The sequence below is a fragment of the Tiliqua scincoides genome, chromosome 9 (assembly GCF_035046505.1).
Source record: "Tiliqua scincoides isolate rTilSci1 chromosome 9, rTilSci1.hap2, whole genome shotgun sequence".
Lineage (NCBI taxonomy): Eukaryota > Metazoa > Chordata > Lepidosauria > Squamata > Scincidae > Tiliqua > Tiliqua scincoides.
The window spans coordinates 12,900,230-12,918,522 of record NC_089829.1 but is presented as its reverse complement, the minus strand read 5'-3'; the positions used below and the strand labels follow the sequence as shown (position 1 = coordinate 12,918,522).

The window sequence follows — 18,293 nt, the reverse complement described above, 5'->3', positions numbered from 1 at the left end:
CACGGCCATCACCTTACTCTGTAGCTGACACTTCGACATGCAGTCTTCCATGTTGAGGCATCACGAGGAGAGTGTAGCAAGGAAAGCGTTGCTGTTGGGGCTCTCCCTCCCCCTGCCCCAGGATCCCATTGGCTTGAAATCACCCCACCCAGAAGCGGTGGCACTTCACCGCTTCTGCTCATCCTGGTGAGGAGGGGGCCCCGTGGGAGTGTCTCCCCCACAAAAATGTTTTGCATTGGGCCCCACAGCTCCTAAGGCCAGCCCTAGTACAAGGCATGAATTCTTCCAAAGAATCTTGAAGGGATGTCCCTTGAATATAATAATAATAACCAGTATTTATACACCCCCAAGAGAGTTTTTACAATAACAGAGAAGTTCTATCTTTCAAGAACAACAACATTCCAGGTGGACCTTTCACAGTCTGGTGTAACTTCTGACCAACAGCTTCTCCCAATGAAGAACAGCAGAGATGGCTTCTTTGCTTTCACCAAAGAGCAAATGGAACAGTTCAGCTCAGCACAGCTTGTCAGTCACTTCCCAAGGTCTCGCCACTCATGAAAGCTTCTGGCGACCCGGCAACTTTCAGATGATATCTTCAGGCATTAACGGCAGCTCTACCCTCCAAACCAGACCTCTTGACCTCCTGAATGGATGCCCCAAGAAGGAATCTTGAAGGGAATCATTGAAGGGATGCCCAATGGAAGGTTGAAGAGACCAAAATGGCTGCTGTCACAACAAATTCCAGGTGGCTTTTCAACATGCCCAGCTGAAGGCACTCTGGAAACACAGACATTTCCCACAGATACCTCAGGACTCGCCCACGGATGACAGTTATGCCTAGATTTGGTTAGGTAGACTTTGATGTGTCCAAAGGTTGACATCTCCCAGTAACATACACATAGAGCACATACATATATACACACAGGAATATATAGTAATACTGCTGGGGAAAAGGATTTTCATTACCACTGAAAAAGGACATGATTTAAAAGAAAGACGTAAAGTGCTTTTAAATTACTACTACTTTACAAGCACGTTTCAGTGTCTATCTCTGCTGCTGCCTCAGGTGCCAACATCTATAGTGCTGGTATGAGCTTGTGGTTTGCATCTGACATCAGACTGGCTGTTCCCTTGGCTGTTAAAGAGTAGCAGTATTTGGTGTAAAAAGTCATGGTAGTGGTTGGGCTTAAGGCTGACTGAGGATCTTCCAGTGCCTGAGGTTGGGTGTCAAATGCCACTGTACCCTCCCTTGAGTCCGTAGGTACAAAGAGCTGTCAATCTTCCTCCACCCCCTCAGTACTCAATGAATTTGAAAATAGGTGAACAGAGGAGAAGGGAAAGTGTGGAGGAGAAGAGAATGGTGGACTAGAGTGTCTCTTAGGAGATGTTCTTGCTCATTGCTCTCTTCTCCTTCACACTTCCCCTTCTGCTCCATTTCTTTTCAAATCAGCAGGGGAGGGGAGGAGGCGGTAGACTGGGAAGGCAGTGCCTGACATCCCTGCCAATTGACTGCATGAGAATCAGCTACCTCTTCATGGATGGACTGGTCCTGTCTGAACGTGCTAAGAAGAAAGGAGAAGCAGTGGCCTTCTGCCTTTCTTCGGTGGTCCTCCAACTACAAAGGCTCTGGCTGGTGTGGGCACTCTACATGCTACACTTCAAGCATTTGTTGGAAGCATGGACATGAGTCACCATTCTGTTCACAGGGATTGTGCAAACATGAGGTGTCAGGTAAAAGAATACTAGCTTTTATGCCTCTTCGGGCGCAATCCGAACCCACTTTCCAGCACCGACATGAGGGCAATGCAGCTCCTAGGTAAGGAAACAAACATTCCCTTACTCTGAGGACACCTCCGTGAGTGCCCCCCAACGGCAGGATGCAGCACACATCCCATTGGCACAGCTATGCCAGTGCTGGAAACTGGGTTAGGATTTGGGCCTTAAGGGACAGAGCATTGAATTAGGGAGATCCCATAGAGAAATGCATCTCACTTAAGATGAATATTTTTTTTCTTTGCATTGTAAAACATGGGGCAGGAGGGTCCTAAGCTCGAATCCACTGTTAATGACCACATAATTTACTTAGGTAGCTGCTTCCTACTGAGCTGGTCCATCTAGCTCAAGATTGTCAACACTGACTGGCAGCTGCTCTCTAGGGTTTCAGAGGAGAGTCTTTCCCAGATTCAGTCAGAATTAGCAACATGACCAGTAGGAGGTCTTGCTGGGGTCAGGGGCTGTCAATTCTGACTGAAGCTTCTGCTGGAGAATTTTTTCTCCCCCATGTGATGTCATGTTGGAAACTCCTGGAAGCCCTGATCAAATTTCCAGGCTTGCTTTCAGTGGTTGGAGATGGATGCTGATTCCAGGAGATCCAAGCCGATCCTGACAGGTTGGCTACTTGAAGTTGGGCCAGTCCTCTGAACTCTCTCCATAACAGTCCGCTACTGCTAATTCCCCCCACTGACCAATTGGGGGGGCGGGGAGATGGAAAGAGCCATAGCTTGGTGTCATCAATCTTTAACAGTAAGCTTGGGGTGCTGGCCTTTGGCCCATGTTCCATCCTGGCATAGGTCTTGACTGGTACATATACTGTAATTTGCCTCATTCCCAGTGTGTCTAGGGTCTTTGAGGTGGCAATATTTTAGAAAGGATAGGGATAAGTGGGAGGGGAAAGAGTGGTCTTAAGAAGCAATTGCGGGGTTGAAACAAGCTGTTCTGGAAAAATAGTTGTGCTACAAGGTACAGTAGCTTATTTTAGAGATCTCTGGAGGCCCTATCCAAGCCCACTAGAAGCTTCCACCACCCCCTTCAGCACTCTTGAGGGCTAGAAACTTGACTTTGCAAAAAATAATAATAAAAATAGGAAAATGAGAGTGAGTTTCTCTGGAAGGAAATTTTGCACCCCTGTTCAAATAAAAAATACAACCCTTACCGCCTAAGCATTAATTTGTTCTGAAATCTAGAACAGTGTTTCTCAAACTGTGGGTGAGGACCCACTAGGTGGGTCGCAAGCCAATTTCAGGTGGGTCCCTATTCATTTCAATATTTTATTTTTAATATATTAGACTTGATGCTACTGTGGTATGTGACTGCATTTGTACTTTTAACAGGCTGCTATGTATATATTTTTAACAATGATAGTAAATGGAACTTACTCCTGGGTAAGTGTGGGTAGGATTGCAGCCTGGGATAGTTAAAAATTTTCCTGCTTCATGATGTCACTTCCAGTCATGACATCACTTCTGGTGGATCTTAACAGAATCTCATTCTAAACAGTGGGTCCCGGTGCTAACCACTGATCTAGACAATGCTACTTGGCTGTGGGGCTGGGACACAATTGCCATCAAACTATATATAATTGAGTTTTGGGGACTGTGTGTGTAGGTATCCATTAATTCCAAAGATTAAAGTGATGACTTTTTGACATCCCTTAAGAATCATTTCCCCAAAACCCAATTAATCATTTGTTTTTTATCCAGCAGGAAGTACTCAACTTTACAAAAACTTACAACTTTTTGGGCAGCTCAGGGGTAATGATGAAACCCTCGTTCCCTCTTGAGAAGGGGGAGATCTTGTCCATCTCTTGACTCTTTACAATAGCTTACGTGGAAAATAAACCTACAACAACATGGCTAGTATATACCCTATACGCGACTACGGGCTGTGCCTCCATGCCAGCATTTTGTCTAGATAATCTGGGCATCATTGGGAATAGTCAGGAGCTGTACATTCTACAAAGAACTGCAGCAACACAACACTTTTTGGCAGTTCGGAAGAAAAAAAAAGTCTGCATGTGGTTTGGTACCAGTTGATCGTGGAGACCTCCCAAGGAGGAAGAGTCCTGAAAGACCCATCCCATTTGCATCAGATGTAGGGTCCTGGCCACCTTAGGAGACGTGTAAGAGAGCAGATGGAGGGCATTCGTGCAAATCTCGTTGAAAGCAACAAAACCTGTTCTTTGCACCACAATGCCCGTCAACGCAGTTGTGCAGCAGTCAACTGCCATGATGTACTGTGAGCAGCTAACCAATGCTAGTTCCACTCTTGATCATGGTCAACAAAGCTCCACTGCCCCTCTCTTCTCTGGCATGGAAATAATAGACCCGCTTTTCCCAGACAGATACATAAGCGATGGACTGTGCAAAAGTTCCAAAGCACAGATTCGGACATTTCCGCCACCCGACCTCTGCAAAATACTCTCTGTGCCTCGCTGAGGCTTGTTCCGCACAAGTACCTTTTGGGTTCTGTTACTTTCTGTCATCCATTGGCTGCTCCCAGAGGCGGCTCAGTTGATTTCACCCTCCGTGAACTCCTCCTTGATGGACTGTTTGCGGGCCTTGCAGTCCGGGAGGTCGAAGCCAAAGTCCGCCCACTCATCGGCCCCGCTGCGGTTGGGGATGGTGATGGTATGGCGCACACGGAAGTGGACAGCTTCCATGACCCGCTGCCGCTGCAGCTCACCAGAAGTGCCGATGGAGATGGTGGAGGCATTGCTGCTGGAGCGGATGAGCTGCTGGGCGCCGTAATCGTGACCCTGCTTCAGTTCCTGAAGGCCCCTCCAGATAATCATCCGATATTGCTCTGGGATCTTCAGTGCCCCAAGATCCTACCAAGAGTGCAAGGACAGGCATTGTTAAAACTGGATGGGCTACAACTAACTTCTTCCCATTCTGAACGCCCAACACGGAATGGGATGGACAGTGGGAAGAAGGATGATGAGATCCATTTAGGGTTGCTTCAGCTCTTTGTGAAGATCTAGCATCCAGGTAAGCGACTCTGGCACCAAGGGAGTTAGGCAACAGTGAGAGTGATGCAAAGGTAGCCCTCTATATAGGTTCAGAGTTATGCATATTGAAATGGTTTTGGAAAACTAAGCTGGCAGCCCTGTTGGAGTATGGAATGTTTGGTCACAGAGGAGACTTTCAATCCTCAAAAAGCTTGCCATTTCAGTTCTAGAAAATGGTCTTGTCTTGAGTCTGACCTTGATCCATCTAGTTCAGTACTGTGAACACCAATTGGCTGTGGCTGTCCAGAATTCCAGAGAGGGAGGGGGCAGGAACTGGGGGCAGGGGGGGGAGTGGATCCAGCAGCAATAGCACATGCCAGGTCTTATCCCCTCTTTGTAAAACGTCCCCACTCCTCTCCTCTGACATATGTCACTGAACAGGTCATGTATACCCAAGAAGACCCATTGACAATTGGGCAGCCTACCGGGAGGTAGATGTAAATGATTTGTAGTTACTTCCTGCAGGTCTGATCCACCCCCCTGCCCACAACAGAATGCAGCGTGCACCTATTTGGTGCAGCTACATTGGTGCTAGTGATGGGGGATAGGATTGGAGCCTCCCATTTTGAGAGAGAGAGGCTAGGACAATACTGGATGTCCCATCTTGAATTACATTTCCAAGGATTCTTGGGGGGGGGGGGGAAGCTTTGGCAGTTACACTGGCATGGAACCAAGACAAGCTGGTTGTGTGGACAGTGTCTCTGAGCCTTTTCTGTGATCTTCATGGCACTTTTGGTTATGATGCATGTTGGAGAGAATTTGCAAGAGAAATGGAACTGAGTGCTACAGCTATCAGATGGGTTGCAATTTCATGCACAGTTGATGTCCACAGCAAAGCCTATTTTAGGCTCACAGCCAGATATCCATGCACAGGGGTTAATGCAGTTAGAGAGGTAAGTGCAACACTCTCACGTTAGGGAGATACCCCAGGGGCACACAGCTCAGCAAACATGGGAGGCTTTGAATGCATGGTCAGTTTGCTTCGTTACTTCGTGACATGAATGCATGGTCAGTTTGCTACAGAGTACGTTACTCTGCAGACGCGTGTGGCCTCTGGGAACCAAGTGCCTCGGGAACTAAGTGCCAGGTAAGGCACAAGAGTTTAGCATCTGGGCGAGGAGAAGGCAAGGAGACCTCTGAGTTTTGGAGAAGGAGAGGAGGAGGAGCAGGAGGAGGAGGTAAGTGTACTCATTCTAACGCTTTGTCTTTCTAACTCCCTGTCTTCTAACCTTAACCTTACCTTTAAAGCAACCTTAAATCAAAATTGAAAGTTAGCACCTAAGGGAGGTACATAGGGCTACTCTGAGCAGGAGCAGAGTCCTACTCGTGAGTAAGAGCAGAGTACTCGTGAGTAAGAGCCCAAGGGTCAGGCATTTAAATCAAAGTTGAAAGTTAGCTGCACCTAAGGTAGCACTTAATCGAAGGAAGGGAGGAGGATAAAGTGGAAAGCAGGTTTTTCTACTTGTTTAAATTAAACCTATACTTAACCCAGGTTAAACCTAATCTAAGTTAGAACATAACCTAAACAGGTCAGTAAATTGGGACACAGGATCTAGAGAGCAATAAATAATTGAACAAACCCAAATAAAAACTAGCTTGAGGTTACAAAAACAGTCCAGCCTAAGAGAACAGAACTAGGTGGGAAAGGACCTAGGAAGGGCCAATTCCCAACCCATTAAGAGCCCCATTAGGCTAATCCAAGCAGTCCATTCAGGAGCCTGCAGAGTAGGTCACGCCCATCAGCAGCCATTTGCCTTCCTGAGCTTTTGTAAACTCACCTGAGAAGGCCAGCCCCCTTTCAATCAGGAAGGAAGGAGGGGGGAGGAGCCAGCCAGGAGTATAAAGCTAGGCAGGCCATCGCGTGAGGCTCTCTGCAGACGCGTGTGGCCTCTGGGAACCCAGTGCCTCAGGAACTAAGTGCCAGGTAAGGCACAAGAGTTTAGCATCTGGGCGAGTTCAGCAGCAGGGCGAGGAGGCCAGGGCCCCATACACTGCCCTTCCTCTTCCCTAGAGAAAAGGGCTGCTATCCAGTGTACGGTTTTTAAAAGGACCCCTAAATAAAACAACAACAACAACAACAAAAAAGCTATGCAGTCAGACAGCCAGCAGCAGGGTGGGGGCTATCCAGTGTTCTGCATCGAGTGCCACATGTATGATTATATGCCTCTGGGGCATAAGTCATGGGTGTGTCCTCAATGCAAGGAGCTCCAGGCTCTCAGGGAAAGCGTCCGCTCCCTTGAAGCCTTGGTGGCCGACCTGGAGAAGCGCAGGCAGCCAGAGGAGGACCGTGGGGAGACTTCTGGGGACGATCAGGCTTCGTCCCAACCTCAGGCGTGCAGCTCCTCGGCTGCCCGGGTGGGAAGTCTCGGGACTGGAGGACGTCATCCTGGAGAGGAGGGAAACAATCCCCTAGGGGGGATCCCTTCTCCAGGGGATGGGCCCGTATCCGAGCGCACTCGGGATACTCCTCGGTGGGAGGGGGGTCAGGGGCTTCTTGTAGTGGGGGATTCGATTATTAGAAACATAGAGAGGGGGGTTTGCGACGGATGTGAGGACCGCATGGTGACTTGCCTGCCTGGTGCGAAGGTTGCGGACATCACTTCTCGTCTAGACAGGCTAGTAGACAGTGCTGGGGGAGAGGTAGCGGCTGTGGTGCATGTCGGCACCAACGATGTGGGCAAGTGTAGCTGGGAGGTCCTGGAGGCCAAATTTAGGCTTTTAGGCAGGAAGCTGAAAGCCAGGACCTCAAAGGTAGCGTTCTCTGAAGTGCTACCTGTTCCACGTGCAGGGCCAGCTAGGCAGGCGGAGATCAGGGGTCTCAATGCGTGGATGAGACGGTGGTGTAGGGAGGAGGGGTTTAGATTCGTTAGGCACTGGGGAACGTTTTGGGACAAGCGGGGCCTGTACAAGAGGGACGGGCTCCATTTGAACCAGAATGGAACCAGACTGCTGGCGCATAACATTAAAAAGGTGGCAGAGCAGCTTTTAAACTGATCCCTGGGGGAAGGCCGACAGGAGCCGAGGGGCATCCGGTTCGGGACTCCTCATCCCTATGGGATGAGGATGGGGAGGTTCGAGAACAACAAGACAAAGGCAGGGTAGGAGAAGAAATTGGGAAAGGTAGGGTGATGGGATGTGATAGACGGTTTGGCACAATGAGAGGATGCGGGGACAAAGGAGCGAATAAGCAGCCCATCCTGGGGCATTCCGTGTATAAATGCTTTTATGCGAATGCCCGAAGTCTATGAGCAAAGGTGGGAGAACTGGAATGTCTGGTGACAAGGGAAAATATTGACATAGTGGGCATAACGGAAACCTGGTGGAATGCGGAGAATCAGTGGGATACCGCAATCCCGGGCTATAAACTCTACAGGAGGGACAGGCAGGGGCGTGTTGGAGGTGGGGTGGCCCTTTATGTTAAGGAAGGGATAGAATCCAGCAAAGTAGAGATTGAAGGTGGGTCCGACTCCACCGTAGAATCTCTGTGGGTTAAATTACCAGGCTTGTGCAGCAATGTAATACTGGGGGCGTGCTATCGTCCTCCAGACCAGAAATCTGATGGGGACCTTGAAATGAGGAAACAGATCAGGGAGGTGACAAAGAAGGACAGGGTTGTAATCATGGGGGACTTCAATTATCCTCATATTGACTGGGTCGATTTGTGTTCTGGTCATGATAAGGAAACCGGATTTCTTGACATGCTAAATGACTGTGGCTTAGATCAGCTAGTCACGGAGCCCACCAGAGGACAGGTGACTCTGGATTTAATATTGTGCGGTACGCAGGACCTGGTTAGAGATGTAAACATTACTGAGCCATTGGGGAACAGTGATCATGCTGCGATCCGTTTTGACATGCACGTTGGGGGAAGAATACCAGGCAAATCTCTAACAAAAACCCTTGACTTCCGACGGGCGGATTTCCCTCAAATGAGGAGGCTGGTTAGAAGGAGGTTGAAAGGGAGGGTAAAAAGAGTCCAGTCTCTCCAGAGTGCATGGAGGCTGCTTAAAACAACAGTAATAGAGGCCCAGCAGAGGTGTATACCGCAAAGAAAGAAGGGTTCCACTAAATCCAGGAGAGTGCCCGCATGGCTAACCAGCCAAGTTAGAGAGGCTGTGAAGGGCAAGGAAGCTTCCTTCCTTAAATGGAAGTCTTGCCCTAATGAAGAGAATAAAAAGGAACATAAACTGTGGCAAAAGAAATGTAAGAAGGTGATAGGGGAGGCCAAGCGAGACTATGAGGAACGCATGGCCGGCAACATTAAGGGGAATAATAAAAGCTTCTTCAAATATGTTAGAAGCAGGAAACCCGCCAGAGAAGCGGTTGGCCCTCTGGATGGTGAGGGAGGGAAAGGGGAGATAAAAGGAGACTTAGAGATGGCAGAGAAATTAAATGAGTTCTTTGCCTCTGTCTTCACGGCAGAAGACCTCGGGCAGATACCACTGCCCGAACGGCCCCTCCTAACCGAGGAGTTAAGTCAGATAGAGGTTAAAAGAGAAGATGTTTCAGACCTCATTGATAAATTAAAGATCAATAAGTCACCGGGCCCTGATGGCGTACACCCAAGGGTTATTAAGGAATTGAAGAATGAAGTTGCAGATCTCTTGACTAAGGTATGCAACTTGTCCCTCAAAACGGCCACGGTGCCAGAAGATTGGAGGATAGCAAATGTCACGCCTATTTTTAAAAAGGGAAAGAGGGGGGACCCGGGAAACTATAGGCCAGTCAGCCTAACATCCATACCGGGTAAGATGGTGGAATGCCTCATCAAAGATAGGATCTCAAAACACATAGACGAACAGGCCTTGCTGAGGGAGAGTCAGCATGGCTTCTGTAAGGGTAAGTCTTGCCTCACAAACCTTATAGAATTCTTTGAAAAGGTCAACAGGCATGTGGATGCGGGAGAACCCGTGGACATTATATATCTGGACTTTCAGAAGGCGTTTGACACGGTCCCTCACCAAAGGCTACTGAAAAAGCTCCACAGTCAGGGAATTAGAGGACAGGTCCTCTCGTGGATTGAGAACTGGTTGGAGGCCAGGAAGCAGAGAGTGGGTGTCAATGGGCAATTTTCACAATGGAGAGAGGTGAAAAGCGGTGTGCCCCAAGGATCTGTCCTGGGACCGGTGCTTTTCAACCTCTTCATAAATGACCTGGAGACAGGGTTGAGCAGTGAAGTGGCTAAGTTTGCAGACGACACCAAACTTTTCCGAGTGGTAAAGACCAGAAGTGATTGTGAGGAGCTCCAGAAGGATCTCTCCAGACTGGCAGAATGGGCAGCAAAATGGCAGATGCGCTTCAATGTCAGTAAGTGTAAAGTCATGCACATTGGGGCAAAAAATCAAAACTTTAGATATAGGCTGATGGGTTCTGAGCTGTCTGTGACAGATCAGGAGAGAGATCTTGGGGTGGTGGTGGACAGGTTGATGAAAGTGTCGACCCAATGTGCGGTGGCAATGAAGAAGGCCAATTCTATGCTTGGGATCATTAGGAAGGGTATTGAGAACAAAACGGCTAGTATTATAATGCCGTTGTACAAATCGATGGTAAGGCCACACCTGGAGTATTGTGTCCAGTTCTGGTCGCCGCATCTCAAAAAAGACATAGTGGAAATGGAAAAGGTGCAAAAGAGAGCGACTAAGCTGATTACGGGGCTGGGGCACCTTCCTTATGAGGAAAGGCTACGGCGTTTGGGCCTCTTCAGCCTAGAAAAGAGACGCTTGAGGGGGGACATGATTGAGACATACAAAATTATGCAGGGGATGGACAGAGTGGATAGGGAGATGCTCTTTACACTCTCACATAATACCAGAACCAGGGGACATCCACTAAAATTGAGTGTTGGGCGGGTTAGGACAGACAAAAGAAAATATTTCTTTACTCAGCGTGTGGTCGGTCTGTGGAACTCCTTGCCACAGGATGTGGTGCTGGCGTCTAGCCTAGACGCCTTTAAAAGGGGATTGGACAAGTTTCTGGAGGAAAAATCCATTATGGGGTACAAGCCATGATGTGTATGCGCAACCTCCTGATTTTAGGAATGGGTTAAGTCAGAATGCGAGATGTAGGGGAGAGCACCAGGATGAGGTCTCTTGTTATCTGGTGTGCTCCTTGGGGCATTTGGTGGGCCGCTGTGAGATACAGGAAGCTGGACTAGATGGGCCTATGGCCTGATCCAGTGGGGCTGTTCTTATGTTCTTATGTTCTTCCAGAATCACAGCAAAACACTCAAGTTTCTGGGGTTAGTGGGCAACAAGTTCCCTGGAGACTGATGAAAAAAATTAAAAGAACCACATAATGCGCTTTTTCTGTTCAGTTCTTGAAGCCAAGAGTGGAAAATGATGCATCAAGAAAAGTTGGAGAAATCAAGTGCAATTAAGCTAGGGGATTAGCCATGTGAAAAACATGGCCCTATGGACTCTGGGGGACAGAGACTAGGATCTAAGGAGTGGTGGCCTGCAGGTGGAGCCTAGTGGGGGCAAGAGGTGGCATTTGGTGGCCAAGAAGGAGAATCTGCCTCTGTCTGGTGCCTCGCTCAGATATGAAACGCTGCAGAAATTCCCAAAGGTCTTGGAAGCTCTGGAGCAAAACTCAGTGCTAGCTCACCTAATTGACAGCAGGCGGCATCTCATCCCTGTTGGTGGTGACTGGTACGGGGGGGGGGTCTTGTGACTGGGACCTGGCCAAACCCTGTAACTGTGTGTGCATTCAAGCCAGGCACCTCAACCCAACCCCCTCTGATTTGCTTCTGTCCTTAATTCTGGTACTTGATTAAGGCATGTCATTCTTTTTCAACTAAAAAATTCAAGGGAGCAAATAGAAGAAATATAAAATAAAAATGGGCCAATGGAGGGCAATGGAAGAGGTTTCTCTCCCTCTTTTTCCTCCACTCCCTCTCTCCCCATCTCTCTCTCTGACACACACACACACACACACACACACACGAGAGAGAGAGAGAGGGGGGGGGTCTGGCCACATGCTTTAATTGTACACATGGATTGCGCAAAAGGGAAGTGGCATTGCATCCACGATTCCTGCCCCCTCCCTTTGCACGTTCAGCATGACTTGTGAAAGAGCCTTGTGCATAAAAGTTTCCATGTGCATAATCTCACCCACGAGTCATGCCACACATATGTCTTTAAGTGCACGTGCGGGAGAGAAAAACAAAAAAAAGGACCCTCCTGAGCGACAGGTCTCCCCAGAAAGTATTTACCTCTAGGGTCAAGTTCTGCAGGTGGTAAAGACTCTGTAACCCTTGTGAAGTGAAATAGTCAATGCAGTTTGAGCACCCCAATCCTGTTAAAAAACTGAAGAAGGGAAACAAAGATTAGAAATGAGAGTCGCTTTAAGTCCTTTTGCGCATCAGCTGCATGTTTACTCGGATATAAAGCTTATGTTGTTCACTGGAGCTTATTCACAAGTAAGTATGGATAGGATTGCAGCCTTAAACTCTTACAAGGCACTACTTTACTAGGGGGCTTTAAGGACAACAAAATGATGTGGGTGGTGGCAGGGAGACCGGTGTGTCATCCCAATGATGGACTGACCTCCTCCCACGCAATGGGCAGGGTAACACTATGGGTGGTGGGCATGGTGATGCAGCACTGCCCTGCCTTGCTGGTTTTTTGGCTATAAATTTTGATAGAAAAGAGAAGTTTCAACACAGTTCGTTTCATTGCATTCGGCACAAAATTTCACATTGAATAATTTATGATGTGATGGCATTATTCAAAAATACCAGGGTTTGAAAATTTTGGCTATTAGTAGTTCCACTCCCCCTGTGCGCGTCACCCAGTGCGGCCTGCACCCCCTAGTGATGCCACTGTGTGGCGCTCTGAACGCTCTAACAGCATAAGCCTCTGTACATCTATTCAGAAGTAAACCCCACTGAGCTGAACAGGATTTACACCCAGATGACTGTGTATGGCATTGCAGCATAATAGCCGCAGAATTGCTCAGGCTGCAATCCTATATACGCCTTCCTAGGAGGAAGTCGCTTTGAAGATGATGCAATTTACTTCTGAGCTGAAGTGTGCAGTGGCACAGCTAGGGGAGGTGCAAAGCGCTAAGTTTTGCAGGGAGCCTCACTGCAGTGTGCAAGGGGCCCCTCCCCTTCGGAGCCATTCCAGGCGGTGGGAGCAAAATGGAGGCATACACATGCACTTTGCTCCCACTGGCTCCGAAGGAGAGGGGCCCTTTGCATCCTGCGGTGAGGTTCCCTGCCAAACTTAGTGCTTTGCACCCCTTCTTGCTACGCCACTGGATGTGCAGAGGATTGGACTGTACATGCTGTGACCACAGTGCCCCTGCTCCTAATATCGCGGCAGCACTGCCCAATAATGTTGCATGAAGGTGATCTTGGGTGGTGATGCTCTGGCAGTGCCCAGGAAGCCATTGCACCGTAACAGTAAGTTTAAATGCAATGCTGAATCCCAATTTCATCCCAAATTTGCAGGATAGGGGGGACCAGAGATGAGAGCTTCCCTCTTGGAGAAAATGAAAATGGCCCTTCGCAGAGGGGGGGGGGAAGCAAAGAGGTAATGCTCCCTCCTTTACACACCATGGCCCTGATCCTCACTCCCCCCCCCCCCGTTGCTGCTGTATAATTTGCAAAAATCAAGCCTGTGAGGCTGATTCTGGCAACACCTGCAACGCCGCTGGAACCAACCGTATTGGCCTCTGCCTTTCCATTGGACCATTTCAGCGACGTGGAGAGGGGGGATTTGCTGCATGGGTAACAGCCTATCCTTCATACCTACTTTACCCAGGCTTTGCGCACTGGAGAGGACACTCTGTTCCAGAACCACCATTCAGAGCGTGACACCATAGTCTTCCGAGACTGAAGGATGCCAACATGGCCCCAAATGGCTTAATGTAACATCAAGAAATGAATGAAGAGCAGCTGGCAGGATCAGAGTCTGTGTTAATCAGTTCCCAGTGCGCTTTGACTAGAGAGGATTGTGCTCAAGGGAACAGACTGCACAAAACCAAGAACAGAACTTTTGAGAGCATAAAAAATATCACAGCTCAGGACACAGTAATAGGAATGCCCAGATTCTGCTGTTTGGAGCTTCTCATTCTGGGTGGCTTTGTGGTTCTAGTCCTCTTGTCATTATCTTGAGATCCTTTTATTCAGTCTTTTCATTATTTAGGTTATTGTTTTCTTATGCAGCCGTTGCTGTACTTTTCAATTATAATTTTTTTTAAAATTGAAATGATTGTGTTTCTGTCAATTGCCTAATGCAGTGTTTCTCAAACTGTGGGTCGGGACATACTAGGTGGGTCGTGACCAATTTCTGATGGGTCCCCATTCATTTCAATATTTTAATTTAATATATTAGACTTGATGCTACACTGGCATGTGACTTCGTTTGGGGAAATCTTACAGACCTGTACTTTTAATGGGTTACTATGTATATGCTTTTTAACAATGATAGTCAATGGGACTTACTCCTGGGTAAGTGAGGGTAGGATTGCAGCCTAGGATTGTTAAAAAAAAATGTTCCTGCTTGATGATGTCACTTCTGGTCATGACATCACTTCTGGTGGGTCCTGACAGATTCTCATTCTAAAAAGTGGGTCCCAGTGCTAAATGCGTGAGAACCACTGGTGTAATGTGACATGTTTATATGGTTTTCAAAATTGTATCATTGGTATTTGAGAGTACATTCCATTGCAAGACCAGCCCAAGACTGACTGGCCTCTGATGCAACAGGTCAACTAAGTGCCAATCAGTGATGCTTCCTTCCCCCTTGTCTTGCTTCCTGCATTCAGGAAGAGGGGGGGAAGCGGAAGAGTGGAGGAGAGGAGAATAGTGGGCTAGAACATCTCTGACACTCTAGGCCACCACTCTCTCCTCCTCCTCACCTTATTATTCATTTATTATGAAGTTATATGCACCATCAATATGCATTGTGCTTTTTTTTTTTTTTTTTTGGCCTCTCTCCAACAGAACAACAATTCCTGAATTGGACCTAGTGACCAGTTGATTCTAGAGAGCGATTTTCAACCACTGTGCCATGACACATTGGTGTGCCACAGATGGTCCACAGGTGTGCTATGGGAGTTTGAGGGAGGGTGATTTATTAGTAGGGCCATTGGAGGATGTGAGCCCTCACCAGGAGTGCTGTATGCCTTGTCAATTGTCAAAAAACTGGTGGGGTGCCTTGGATATTTTGTCAGTGTGCCATGAGATGAAAATGGTGGGAAATCGCTGTTCTAGAGACAGGTCTTTAGAGGTTAGTGTAAGGTTAAAATGGGGGGGGGGGTGAGAGAGAGAAATCATGACTAAATTGATGAGTTGTCCCTACCTGATGAGGCTTGGGTCTGGGTTGTAGGGTGGAGGGGGGGTGCAATGCGACCCCGAGACCATAGACTGTGAGGAGTGCCCTCCGTTCATTTCTCCGTTGGTCTGCATGGTGTGGCTGTTCAGCATGCCCGGCCCTGGGTACAAGAAATGGCAGAGGTAAGCACATCTGGTGAGTTTGCAGAGACATTCCACAAAAGCGCCATGGAACCTGACAGACTATGGCTTGTGTGTGTGCAGTGGCATAGCTAGAGGGGGTGCAAAGCACTCAGTTTTGCAGGGAACCCCACCATGGCATGCAAGCAGCCCCTCCCCCTCCCTTTTGGAGCCATTCTGGGCAGTGGGAGCAAAGGGGAGGCATATGCCCCTGCTGGCATCCTGCACTGAATACTGCCACCAGGACTGGAGAGCCAACCTGGCCTTCTAAGAGGCAGTGTCCATGAGAGGGAAGTACAAGGGGTAATTTGTACCCAGGCCCAGGGTCAAAAAGAGGACCCAGGGAACAAAGGAGGAGGCCTAGAAATTTCCTGGGATCTTACATTTTCCCATTTCACCTGGATTTGCTGCCCATGTGGGATGCTACGGCAGGTGCATGGCTGCCACCACAAGCCATATGCACCAGGCCGAGGAATGCACACATGGCACTCCTTGACAGTATCAAATCGGGGAGGAAACTGGCCTGCTACAGTCGCTCTTTGGCTTGTGGAGCTGTTGACCATGAAGCTCAGGGACACAGCTGTGGGGCTACAGCTGCTGCAGAAAGGGGTTTTGGTAAGCACTCTCCATTCTAGTGGGAGCCTAAATACAATGATGCTAATTTTCTGCAACGATTTTCTATATTCAAAAGATTTGAGAGAGACTTAAGAGTGTGTTTGGTTTTCCTTATTGCCGTATCCAGCTTCCAACACTGTGCGGACCAAGTCGGTAGACTTGGGCTGCACATCAGGAAGCCTGGTAGACCTGGGATTCAAAGACTTCTCTGGCTGTCGCCACCCTCCCCCTTGCACTGTTTTGCCCACCTCCTCACCCCCCATTCTTCCCACTCCCGCTCAGTTTCACTCCTCCCCTTCCCCTTTGGGAATGGAGCCAAAAGAAACTTCTTACTCCCTGATAAAATTCCCCCTGGGAGGCCCTACTAAGAGGTACAGGTCCTGGTTGATGCCAGATACCACTCTCAGACATGGTCAAACACAGGAGATAAAACCACGCTAGGCAGGTCAGTGTTGTGATTCACAGCCCAGAATGTACAGTGTGTACTGGCTCACTACTGCGGCGCACTGTCGCAAACATGCCATAAGTCATGTTTGTGAGACTTAGCGCCGGCTCAGTGCCAGAGCTAGCCCAGTGCTTGCACTGGGCCGATGCCAGTTGGAGACTGGTAGTCCGCCCCCCAGTACTCCGTGCAAAGCACTGGGCAGTGGGGAGGTAAGAGAGGGTGTGGGGGGAGCCGTTACAGGGTGGGGGGAGGGCAGGGAGAAGGTGTGGTAGGGGAGATAGTGGGGTGGGAGGGTGCAGGGATGGCAGCAGGCCCTACTGCCATATCCTGAGCCTTCTCCCAGCCCGGGAGTACCAACATGGGTCCTCGAATCTGTGCCCAGTCATGAGTGGGAGCAGTTTAGATGAGATTCATCAGGGATGCCTGGGGTTTACATGGGGTAAGGGAGCATAAGCCCCCCATAAGCTGCTCCGAGTTTGTTTTCTTGTGTGCACACCGACACACACACTTTTTATTTCAAGTTCTTCCATTTTTTGCTCCATGATTAATGGTATAATAACGAAGAAACAAAAAAAAGTTTGTGCATTCCCTCCAAGACAGCTTGGGTGAAGCCGTGCAATGAAAGGGTGTCATAGAAGCGGATAAACACGATGTGTTTCTCTTGCACAAGGTTCCTTACCCATGGGCCCAAGATTGGGGCCGGCCCCCGAACTGTGCTGCGGAGGCTGCCCCACCAGCTGATTCACGGATGGCAGCTTGTTGATTCCTCCTGCGTGGAGCTTGTTCACTGGCGACAGAACTGGGCCATACGAAGACGGGGACTGGAGGTGAGTCCTGGGTGAGAAGAGAGCTCGTGAGCAGAGACCTGAATCTGTCAAAGGACTGGATCCTCAGGGGGTGATCAGCGTGGTCACAGCAGCCATTTTTCCCCTCCCCTCCAAGAACTGAGTCCTCCTGCAGCCATTTCCACCTGGCTTTTAGCACAGCGAGAAGCAGGATAATGAGGTCCTGTCCATTGGCCTGGCAATGATATGAATCTCAGAAGAACCCTGTTGGATCAGAGCAAGGGCCCATCCAGTCCGGCTTCCTGTATCTCACAGTAGCCCACCAGATGCCTCTGGGAGCATTTAAAACAACCAATTCTCTGTCTCCTGTTGCTACTTCCTTGCATCTGCCACTTAAAAGTAGGTTACCTCTGAATCTCAGAGGTTGCATATAGTCATCATGGCTCGCAAGCTGTAATGGCCTTTTCCTCCATCAATCTGTTCAACCCCCTTTTAAAGACATCTAGACCTTCAGGTGTCATCACCGCAGCCTTCCACAGATTAATTCCACAGATTGCCCTGCTAAAATTTGTCTGCTACCCTCCTTTCAGAGCATGGCCTCCAGGGCGAGGCGTTTCAGATGAGCTCAATCCCACTGGAGACTTTGGCTTTTGAGGGGTTGAATGGCCAAGCCCCCCCCAATCTTCAGGGAGCTCCCTTACTCTCCCTCCCAAGTGCCTGCCCTCCCGTTCAATATCACTCCCTGTGCTAATCTGCCTCATGTCTTCTTTCTCTCCCTTTACCTTCCAAAATGGAATTGCCTTGCCACTCTCTGCCCCCCCCCTTCTTGCAGTTGACCTGAAAGGGAAGAACGGCCCCCTTTCTGACAGTAGCAGATTGGCCACCAGAGGGTGGGAAGGAAAGAGGAACTGCTGGCTCACCACTCACTCTCCCACCTCTCTTGCCTCCTGGGAAGGCCAACCCCATGTTGTGGGTTCAGGTTCTGGACAAGTTGAAGATCACTGCCCTCTACTTAATAATTTTTAAGCCTGTAAGCATTTGGGGGCAGGGACCTGGAACTTACTGGCGCTGCAGGAGCTGCTGCTGTTGCTGGCGATATGAGTCAACCAACTGCTGGGGGACCAGCTCAACCAGCTCCAGGCTCTCCTTGATCTTCATGAGGATCTCAAAGTTCTCCCGGCCACGAATCTACATAGGAGAAGA

The 18,293-nt window shown here is 48.9% G+C and overlaps 1 protein-coding gene across 5 annotated transcripts in view; it reads right to left on the bottom strand.

The window, feature by feature from the left end:
• Window positions 1-4,285: 4,285 nt before the first annotated feature.
• TP73 (tumor protein p73) overlaps window positions 4,286-18,293 on the bottom strand; it is a 56,240-nt gene continuing 42,232 nt past the window's right edge. For 2 of the 5 annotated variants that reach the window (XM_066636732.1, XM_066636735.1), the window contains exons 7-11: window positions 18,154-18,278; window positions 16,985-17,139; window positions 15,094-15,226; window positions 11,997-12,090; window positions 4,286-4,606 (exon numbers count right to left, since the gene is read on the bottom strand). In XM_066636732.1, coding sequence (XP_066492829.1) covers window positions 4,286-4,606; window positions 11,997-12,090; window positions 15,094-15,226; window positions 16,985-17,139; window positions 18,154-18,278 — 828 coding nt within the window. Of the gene's footprint in view, window positions 4,607-11,996; window positions 12,091-15,093; window positions 15,227-16,984; window positions 17,140-18,153; window positions 18,279-18,293 lie in introns of those variants that run through there. The other 3 variants (XM_066636736.1, XM_066636737.1, XM_066636733.1) reach the window with 3 other exon arrangements.